Source organism: Stegastes partitus, unplaced genomic scaffold (assembly GCF_000690725.1).
Source record: "Stegastes partitus isolate 25-593 unplaced genomic scaffold, Stegastes_partitus-1.0.2 Scaffold69, whole genome shotgun sequence".
NCBI classification, from domain to species: domain Eukaryota; kingdom Metazoa; phylum Chordata; class Actinopteri; family Pomacentridae; genus Stegastes; species Stegastes partitus.
In genome coordinates this window covers 881,060-891,353 of record NW_007577800.1, presented here as the reverse complement: position 1 = coordinate 891,353, position 10,294 = coordinate 881,060, and the positions used below count along the sequence as shown (strand labels likewise).

The 10,294-nt window shown below is 40.3% G+C and overlaps 1 protein-coding gene across 4 annotated transcripts in view; it reads right to left on the bottom strand.

The window, feature by feature from the left end:
• The window catches only part of elna (elastin a), a 53,805-nt gene that overhangs the window by 16,689 nt on the left and 26,822 nt on the right, over window positions 1-10,294 (bottom strand). For 2 of the 4 annotated variants that reach the window (XM_008276342.1, XM_008276345.1), the window contains exons 8-26: window positions 9,712-9,741; window positions 8,603-8,665; window positions 8,147-8,221; window positions 6,902-6,949; window positions 6,714-6,776; window positions 6,484-6,516; window positions 6,297-6,371; window positions 4,916-4,951; window positions 4,737-4,823; window positions 4,588-4,638; window positions 4,333-4,476; window positions 4,063-4,095; window positions 3,617-3,871; window positions 1,759-1,842; window positions 1,624-1,656; window positions 1,306-1,383; window positions 1,120-1,158; window positions 845-988; window positions 264-350 (exon numbers count right to left, since the gene is read on the bottom strand). In XM_008276342.1, coding sequence (XP_008274564.1) covers window positions 264-350; window positions 845-988; window positions 1,120-1,158; window positions 1,306-1,383; window positions 1,624-1,656; window positions 1,759-1,842; window positions 3,617-3,871; window positions 4,063-4,095; window positions 4,333-4,476; window positions 4,588-4,638; window positions 4,737-4,823; window positions 4,916-4,951; window positions 6,297-6,371; window positions 6,484-6,516; window positions 6,714-6,776; window positions 6,902-6,949; window positions 8,147-8,221; window positions 8,603-8,665; window positions 9,712-9,741 — 1,458 coding nt within the window. The remainder of the gene's footprint in view (window positions 1-263; window positions 351-844; window positions 989-1,119; window positions 1,159-1,305; window positions 1,384-1,623; window positions 1,657-1,758; window positions 1,843-3,616; window positions 3,872-4,062; window positions 4,096-4,332; window positions 4,477-4,587; window positions 4,639-4,736; window positions 4,824-4,915; window positions 4,952-6,296; window positions 6,372-6,483; window positions 6,517-6,713; window positions 6,777-6,901; window positions 6,950-8,146; window positions 8,222-8,602; window positions 8,666-9,711; window positions 9,742-10,294) is intronic. The other 2 variants (XM_008276344.1, XM_008276343.1) reach the window with 2 other exon arrangements.

The following is a 10,294-nucleotide window of genomic DNA, read 5'->3' as shown; positions in this document are numbered from 1 at the left end:
GGTACTCCTCCTGGTACTCCTCCTGGTACTCCGAATACTCCTGTTCCTAACCCTCCTCCAGCGCCTCCTGCAATTCCTTATTTGGGCAAATAGCAAGTTGCATTATTAATTTACAGTACGTGACAAATATCAATGCCTGGTGTGTAACGTGAGAAACCGGAAACGTAATTACTAATAGTTTCATTCTTTCTTATATAGAATGAGTTGATTCTGAAGTCACCTACCATATTTAGCAGCTTTTGCAGCGGCAGAGTATTGTCCACCTCCTGGTACTCCTCCTACTCCTCCTACTCCTCCTACTCCTCCGAACACCCCTGTTCCCAGTCCTCTTCCAGCACCTCCTGCAACTCCTTATTCAGGCAAACATCAAGTTCCATTATTAGTTTGCAGGTTATGAACTAAATCAGTGAATAGGATTATATTAAGTGAGTAGCTACACTTTTAGTTTCAAAAAGCCGAATCCCTTCTGTTACAGAATCAGAAGGAAGTGTCTCTGACTGTATTTGTGTGCTCATTTCACTCACCGTATTTAGCAGCTTTTGCAGCAGGAGAATATTGTCCACCTCCTGGTACTCCTCCTGGTACCCCTCCTGGTACTCCTCCTGGTACTCCTCCTGGTACTCCTCCTGGTACTCCTCCTCCTCTGAGTACTCCTGTTCCTAACCCTCCTCCAGCACCTCCTGCAATTCCTTATTCAGGCAAATAGCAAGTAGCATCATTGATTTGCAGTAAGTAAAATATATCAATGGCTTGTGTTGTGTAAAGTGAGAAATGACAATTGTGATTACTAAAAGTTGCTTTCTTTCTTTCTTAGACAGGATGAGTTGATTCTCAAGTCACCTACCATATTTAGCTGCTTTCGCAGCAGCAGAATATTGTCCTCCTCCTGGAACTCCTCCTGGAACTCCTCCTGGAACCCCTCCTGGAACGCCCCCTGGAACTCCCAGTCCACCAACTCCTAAACCTGTTCCAGCTCCTCCTGCAACTCCTATTTAAGGAAAATAGATCAGGTTCTTATCAATAGTTTACTATTATTACAAAAGTATAGTTAAAAAAGTACACTGTAACAAAAAAACTCTGTGAAAATGCAGTAAAATACAAACAAATGAAAAACCTTACCATATTTTGGGGGTTTGACTCCAGCTCCACCTCCAAACCCTGTGAGCAATCAGCATAATATTTGTGAATGAAGTTTGTTTTTAGATCATACAGAATTATCATGAAGAAAACAGCAGAAGACCTCATGTTGTGCAAGACACTAAACTCAAAAGTGAAGACTGAAGTGAAAGCAGTTTAATAACTTACCACCAAGGCCACCACCAGGCAGTACCTGCCCTGCTCCCCCAGGGAATCCCCCTCCTCCCAGGCCAGTTCCAGGGACTCCTGTCAATTGGGACAATTTATTAACTACTTCCATTGTCACTTTTGCAAATTAAGTTAAAGTTACTGGTGAATTTAAGATGCAGTTTTCCAAAACTTGTATAACGTGTAACACTGGATTTATATAACGGTAAGTTACACATATACATCAGTGAGTATAACAGCACTGAATAAGAGGGATACATCAAGCTACATCTTGTGACATCATTACAATGTGTCAAACTGTAAATATCAAAATCTCACCATATTTAGGAGGTTTGGCACCAGCCGCCAAAGCTGCAAAAGAATAAGGCCCAGAAAGGTTAAATTAAACAATGATCTTAGTACTAATATACTATCATTGCTTGTGTAGATTAAAATTCTGCGAGGCATGCTTACAGCCATATCCTGGTAAAAATGAGCCTCCAGGAACTCCCCCTCTACCTCCACCACCACTTGGGACTACCCCTGCACCACCTTGACCTTTGATTTAAAAAAAAAAAAAAAGGAGTCATATAGCCATGCATACTCACCTAAAAACACTACTTCAAATCCATTATTCAGTAATGTAGTATTTTTCTCAGATTAAATTTCACTTACCATATTTAGCAGCTTTAGCAGCAGCAGAGTATCCTCCACCTCCCAGTCCTCCTGTTCCTAGTCCTCCTGTTCCAAGTCCTCCTGTTCCTAGTCCTCCTGTTCCTAGTCCTCCTGTTCCTAGTCCCCCTGTTCCTAGTCCCCCTGTTCCCAGTCCTCCTGCTCCTCCTAGTCCCCCTACTCCTGTGGAAAAAAAATATATTTCCAGAGGAAGTTGGCAGTATGATTTAATATAGCAAAATAGTTTGTTGGTATTGAGAACAATTAAGAGTTAACATTTCATCCTTTTTCCTCTGAGCAGTTACTGCCTGTATTTTCAATGGCTCCTGTGCCTTATGCAAGCCTTTACCATTTCACAGGAAATGAGCATTGTCACGATGGTAGCTAGGCTTTTTAAAGGCAGCAATAAACAAGATAAATTATGCACTGTATATGGTTTAGTTGTCTTCTTTAATGGCCTTTGGTGTTCTTTGCCTCACATGTCACTGTGCACTGCTGCTTAGAACCCAGATCCACCCACAAGAACCAAGTAACAAGTTCTGATATTGTATAATATTGATCTCTATTTACCGTATTTAGCAGCTTTGGCAGCACTAGGGTATCCTCCTGTCCCCAGTCCTCCTGTTCCGAGTCCTCCTGTTCCAAGTCCTCCTGTTCCTAGTCCTCCTGTTCCGAGTCCTCCTGTTCCAAGTCCCCCTGCTCCGAGTCCTCCTGTTCCTCCTCGTCCTCCTACTCCTGTGGAAGACAAATTAATTTCCACAGGAAATACAATTTAATATAGTAGAAATTGAATAAGTTTGCTGGTATTGAGAATAATTAGTATTTCACTAGTTTTGTAGATTGTCAGTCATCCAGGACCACTTTGTCATGTCTGTCAAGTTCCTGTTCATGTCTGCACATTTGATGTCTTGTCTTTCCTGTTTTATTTTGTAAACACTAAGCGGTTGTCTCTGTCTTAGTTTTACTTCCTGCACCTGTCTCGTCACACCTGCTCCCTGATGGCTTTCCCTCACCTGTTTCCCATCTCCCCTCATTACCTCGTGTATATTACCTTGTGTGTCTCACAGTCTCGTTGTCAGTTTGTCACACTTTCACAGTCTTCGTATCAGCGTTTCCATAGCCATAGTCACAGTCTGTTTTGTTACGACCTTGCTTCTGTTTTCGGACCTTGTCTCTCGCCTCTTGGATACTTCTGCCTGTTCTGACTGATTTTCTGTGTACCAAACCCTGACCGGTAATAAACCTGCCTTTTTGCCTGAACCCTATCTGTGTCCAGCATTTGTGTCCAGCTATTCTGATCTGTGTGAGTTCTTGACACGCTTGCCTTTTACTTGTAGTGGTGGTTACGCAAGAGTATGCATGGTTAATGCTAATCACATTTTCCATTTGTTTAAGAAAAATAAATAATCAAACAAATACCATACCGTATTTAGCAGCTTTAGCAGCAGCAGAGTATCCTCCACCTCCCAGTCCTCCGGTTCCACCCAATCCTGCTCCACCCAGTCCACCTGTTGCTCCCAGCCCCCCGGTCCCTCCTAGGCCTTCATTACATATGGTAAAAGTGGGGAAAGAAAAATGACTGTATGCTTTTGAGACATATCATTTAACATTATGTTAAAAAAAAAAAAACAGTATTTGGAATAACATTTTTACGCCATACCATATTTAGCAGCTTTGGCTGCTGGTGAATATCCGACCCCTGGTGAAACTCCAATTGGTGCACCTCCAGGTACCCCTCCTGGGACTCCTCCTGGCACTCCACCAGGAACCCCACCTGGGACGCCACCTGGCACTCCTCCAGGTACCCCTCCTGGGAAGCCTCCTGGCACTCCTCCAGGTACCCCTCCCGGGAAGCCTCCTGGCACTCCTCCAGGTACCCCTCCTGGGACACCTCCTGGCACTCCTCCAGGTAATCCTGTTCAGGGAGCACGAGTAGAGCAAACAGGTGGAATCTTCCCATATAAACTGATAAGTTCTACACAACACAGGATACTAATACAAAAGTTACATTAGTTTTTCGACACCTACAAAACGATTCATTGTATGAAAAACTACGTGTTACAGTATGATTTCTGCAATTATAGACAAAAACACAAATGTTCTCACCATATTTAGCAGCCTTGGACCCAGCTCCATATCCTATGGTTAAGGTATTTGAAGACAGGAAGACACAAGACAATATTACAACCAATTGCATATATCAAAAACAGAGTATATGATTAATGGAAGTAAATGTGTTTGGTTAGACCGTACTCGTAAGACTAAAGGAAGGCAAAGTGTGAAATTTATTAGTGACAGTGTGATGTATTTTTAAACATGACACTGCTAGTATGGTTATAGACAGAATTTAGTTTTGTCTTTTACTGGATAATATACCTCCTGGCACCTGCCCTGGGTACAGTCCACCAGTGCCACCAATGCCACCGACACCTCCAACACCTCCAACACCTCCAACACCTCCAACACCTCCAACACCACCGACGCCTCCAACACCTCCAACACCTCCAACACCACCCAAACCTGGAGCAGAGTGCACAGTCATCACATACAACATTTTTTATACTGATGTAACACATTTTTTGTCATATTCTTCTTGATAAATTAACATTGTCCTAAGTCGGTGTGGACTACCATATTTTGCAGCTTTAGCCTGAGCAGGTGAGATTCCCCCAGGACCCACTCCTGCAGAACAAAAAGAAAAAAAAAACAAAGACATTTTGGGTTTTAAAAAAAATGTTTTACTCTGCAACATTAAACAGAAAATTTGTAAAAACACACACCAGTTCCAACAGGATATCCAGGCTTTGCCCCAGGGCCACCTTGTCCTCCTGGAAGTCCAGCTCCACCAGCACCAAATCCCCCATAACCTAAAACACATATTATAATGTATCACCTCATGACTACTGGATTTGAACTGATGCCAAATTTCCACAAAAAAATGTAGACAAAGTATTTGTACCAAAGGGAAGTTTTCCAGGCTTTGCACCATAGCCCCCTGAAGAGTAAAAACAGATAAGAAGATGAATAAGCATGACTCTGTCTGCACACATGTTCATATGCAACAAAGTGTTTAAATAACATGTTTAAATAAAATTACCAGTCATTGCCCACTGTTAATTGCAGTATAAATGTCTTGCATGCTGTTAACTTGGTCATGCACAGTACAAATTCCTTCAAAACGCATGAATTAATTTTTCCCAATGCTACTGAGAAGGTTGGTAAGGACAAGTAAAAAAAAAAAAACCCAAAAACAACAACAACAAAAAAGATAATTGCCAAGTATTTTGTTGAGGAATTTTACAGTGTATTTGTAAACAGCGAAGTTTCTTGTGGCTGCAGCGGTGCTAAACCTGTGAAGCATGTTTAGCCTCTAACATATAGTCCTTGTTCAAAACTATTGATCAGCATGCAATGATTGGATAATTCTCATTTTCAAATGTCCAGTGTACCAAATTCATCAGCTGTCAAAATAATTCAATACATCTAATACATTTTCCATGTACCCTAAAACCCCTTGTTTTAGTAAATAGTGCCTACACAAAGTATTTTTGTATTGTTTTCCATTTTTATTGCTTTTCAGCAATAAGTATTGTTACATGACTTTATGTCAAGAATGTCCAAATAAAACTCTTCCATGTTAATTTGAAAAGAGATTACTACAAAGTAATTAATCAATTAAATAAAAATATATATCACAACATAAGCAAATGTGAAAGTATTCCCCACTTTTAAGGTGTTATTTAGCAGATGCACCTTTGGCCACAATTACAGCATCTTAACATTGCAATTGTACCATTCTTCTTTGCAAATCTGATCAACCTCTTTTTAAGTCCAGTCACAAAATCTTGGATTATGGTCTGGCCTCTGACTCGGCCACTCCAAAACATTCACCTGGTTGTCTTTATACCATTTCTGTGTAGCTTTGACTGTATGCTTTGGGTCATTGTCTTGCAGGGGGAAAAAATCTGTGTCCCTGTACTTTACTGCATTCATTTTACCATCTACCTTTACAATCCTTCCGGGGCCTGCTGCCAAGAAGCATACTCTCATCATGATGCTGCCACTACCATGCTTAATGCTTTGTGTGTATTCTGATTGTAAGAACTGCCCTATAGAATCTGTTTTTTAGAATCATCCAATGATAAGTCCACCACAGAAAACCTTAGGGTGCTACCCACAGGCTGTCAAGCCTTACTGCAAGGAAAAATTCTGTATGCTGTATTAAAAAAACTAAATGTAACATCAACCAAGTTTAAATATCAGCAATGAACACATCATATCATTATTCCAAAGACTACACACTATAAAATATAGAGTTACTGTATAGATGCATATCACACCTTGCAGTTTGGGGGATTTGAGAGGATATCCATGGAACACTCCTGGCTGCATTGGTCCACCATACCCACGGCCTGCTGTGATGGAGGATTATATATTAAGATTAAACTAATACCAGCAATACTGACAAAAGTACAGACATTTCTGTAAAATAACAAATACATAAATTAAATAATCAGGTAATGCTACCTTGGCCTGGGCCTCCTTGTCCTCCTCCTCCAACTGCACAGGAAAAATATAAATATTTCCATGTTACATGGCATTACTCTTTGGATAAGCTGCATAGAGATTGGGAACATCTTTGGATGTACGGTACAATGTCACTTTTTATGTATTAATTCACTTTTGCGATGGTGTGTTTTGCCAGTGAGAGAATCATAAATCAACCTGCAACCATGGGTTAAAAAATGAATCCTTACTTGATTTGGGATTAAGGTCAGTTCCAGTGGCCACGCCAGGAAGAACTCCACGTCCACCAAACCCTGGAGGAGCCATGAGCAACCAGAGAAGAGTTGCATAAAATCTGTGCACAATACTTGTTTCTAAAAGCACTGGCAATTCACATGGTAGTAATAGTACCTTGGATTAATGAATGAAAGAGACAAACCTTTTCCTGGCACCAATCCACCTTGGTAAAGTCCAGGCACACCCACACCTGCAACAGCCAATGAGAAAACAATAATGTGCTTTTACAACCCCAGTAAAATACAATATGTAAGGCAGGGATCTTTGGTGGGCCGTGCACAATAATGTTAACCAGGAAAATTAAATACCTATCAACCACAAAAACTGTCATAATGAATCCAAACAGGATGCAGAAAAGAAAATTGGCTACTTGTTGTCTTATTTATTAAATATATTCTTATTGTGATTGATGCAACCACTTACTGTATTTGGAGAAGTGTTGCTGTGTTTGGCTTCACATTAACAAGTGAAAGAGTTATACAGTGCATGCTAAGGCTTCACCTTTTATTTCAGCAGTTAAAAAACTGGGCAGTAATCACATTTAAATGAAATGGGGTCATTTTTCACAAGGTTTCAGCCATAAGAAAGCACCTCAGTTCACACGTGTTTTATAAAAATAATTTGCTGTTCGTGTTATATATTATCAGCGAAATCTACGTTTGCGGAGAGATTACAGTATCGGAAGTTTGATTAAGTTTGAGTTAAAACTTGCACAAAACATACTTTAAAAGTTTTTAAAGAAAAACTTTCGGAAATATATAAGAAGAAGAATTCTTGCAATCGTATTTGCTTTCCACAGATCAGAATAATACAGTATATCAATATATTTTTTCTTTGTCTTCTGCTGTCTTTTGTTCTGTTTCTCTTTGCTCTGTAAAGCACTTTGGATCTCTGCTGTATTTAACCCTTGGAACCCCCAAACTGCCAGTGGGTTTGAAAGATATGTTCTCTTAAAAAAAACGTCAAACATACAACATCTTTCTGAGCCAGAAACTCTTGAATCTTAAATGAACTATATGTACGCTTTAAATTGTAATATCATATATATTTTTGAGTTCTCGACACTTTTAGCAATGGCTAAGCTGTTTCCATCAAGGTATAGGACTTTATAATGCTGAGCCCACAGTGAGGACAAATGTTACAGAAGCAAAAAAACCCAAAAACTCACCAAGACCCTCATTAAAGCATCTTTTTTATTTTGTTTTATTTTTTTATTTGTAAAACTATTAATTATGTTGGAAAAAATGGTATATGTAAAAGGTGTTTTTTAGCCGCACCAAATACCTGCTACATGCAATGGAAAATGAACTGGATGTGGCACTGCTGCCAAGTGAACTGTATCCTGTCTGCCTTCAGCTTTATAAGTTTATTGTTGAGTCTACAAAACCTGGCACTTTGGCAGCTTTCTTTCCTGCACCTCCAGCAGCCCCTCCTGGAAGACCAGTCTGAGGAATAACAGGCACTGAAAAAAAAACAAAAAAACCCATAAACTGTTACTTAGCTCACTGAGAAAAGTATGACAAATATACAGTGCAAAAACATACACACGTCTTGCCTGAAAAGGTGCTGAGTTCAAAACAATTATAACTGTGATTCATGTCTCCCAATGATTTTGCAAAGCTGTTAATGGCTCTCTTTAAATGTGTGACCTTATTACAGTCGAAGAAGTTCTTTGTTTGGAGCCCAAACTGGCTTTTCGTCAGAGAAATCAATTCCAGTGTATCTGACAAAGAGCCAATTTGAGATTGAAATATACTTTTCAATAAAAAAAAAACAACAACACACGCAAATGGTGGCTGAAAAATGAGAAAATGGGAAAAATGATGTGTTGTGTGTGTCTTACCTCCAGCCGGCACTGCAGCTCCAGTTCCAGCGCCTCCAGGCCCCCCTCCTGTTCCTCCAACCCCTGTTCATAAAAGGTCCAGACACAAATGTAAAACATATATAAACATTTTCAGATTTGAGGTTAAAGTTGCATTCAGTTAAAGTGGAGTCAAGAACACACTTAAGAGTCATGACAAATTTGAAATCCAAGCATGAGATTACGTGACACCTACCTCCTGCAACCACTAGAGGGCCTAGTGACACTGAAAAAACATAATGAGCTTGTGCCAGATCCGCTAACTGGTCAGTGGTATTGAGAGCAGCTAATCTGGCTCACCAGTTTGTCATCACCTCATGACCAAAAGCAACATGGCTGACTTTTTGCTCTAATCTGAAGAGGCAGTCAGCATGCATGGCATGTTCCTTGCCTCATCAAATGCCTCATTTCTTTGGCTATCCCCTCATGCAGGAAATGAGCTGTCAGGTTCACTTATAAGGGAGCTTGGCAGCAGGATAAAACACATTCGTTTATTTATTTAAGGTTTTTTTTTTCATTTTTAATCTTAAATTCCCCATACTATGCCGGACAGACATTGCGCACTGCCTGTAAGTATGTGGTCTGGGAGATTTGGTGAGGAAAAGTTTGGCATGGGAAGGATTTGTTTTATCTGTGCTGTTTCAAAGGAAGCGGTTGTTATTTTGAGTGTCATGAAAACAGTGCAGACTGATTCTACAGACTGAAGTTTTGTCATTGCCAACCAATACTTAAGAGTAGGCTCTTTGCCAGAGTACAGTTCTGGCCATGACTGAGCCCTTCTGAGTTCATGCTCAATCAGACGGCCTGATTTAAAGCAAACCTTGTGCAGGAACACAGCGCAGACCTTAAGGTCATGCTGGGCTCTGCTGAGGTTCAGACTGTCTTTGGTTTGCAAGTACTTGATAAAAATATACAAATGTTTGCCAAGCAGTGTTTTCATGCTGAGTTACCATTAATATGAAACATTCATATTGGCTTTCTCATAACATGCAAGCATGCAGATCTGTCAAAGTTTGAAAATGCTTCAGTCTGTTTTCAGCACAGTCTGATGTCTGTACAGTAGTCTGTCAGTAGGCCAAATATGAGCTTACCCCCTTGTGGTAGCAGTGGGCCTCCTGCACCTGTGAGTGGGACAAACCAGAGTTTCAGCTGAGTTTGTTGATATTAAAAATGCAGAACATTCATCAATGAAATTCATCAGAAAGATTGTGTTTTTGGTGCAATGGATTTGAGACACTACTTGAGGCGAGCTTAATATTAGTCACGGAGATATTAATGTTTTCTTCCTGGAGCATGTACAAAGACAAATAACTACATCTGTCTGAGTAAAATAAGACTCAAAGCAGTAAAGTTACAGTTAACAGGAATGATACCTATGCTGATAACTCATGCGTCACACGTGGGTCATCATGTCTGAGGTGGTAGACCAAGTTGTCCACTAATCACAATGTCGGTGACTTGAGCCAAAGACCCTGATCCTTACGTTGCACCCGATGGCAGCTATGCCACCATTAATGGCATGTTGCGAGTGTGTGTGTGTGACTGGGTGTATGAGAAACACATTGTAATGCCCTTTGTAGATGTTGGTTAAAAAGTGCAGACCATTCACCATATGTGAACTTTTCAGGCACTGTAGTTTGTAGTTACAAAATCTTGTGTAACATCAGAAGGAGA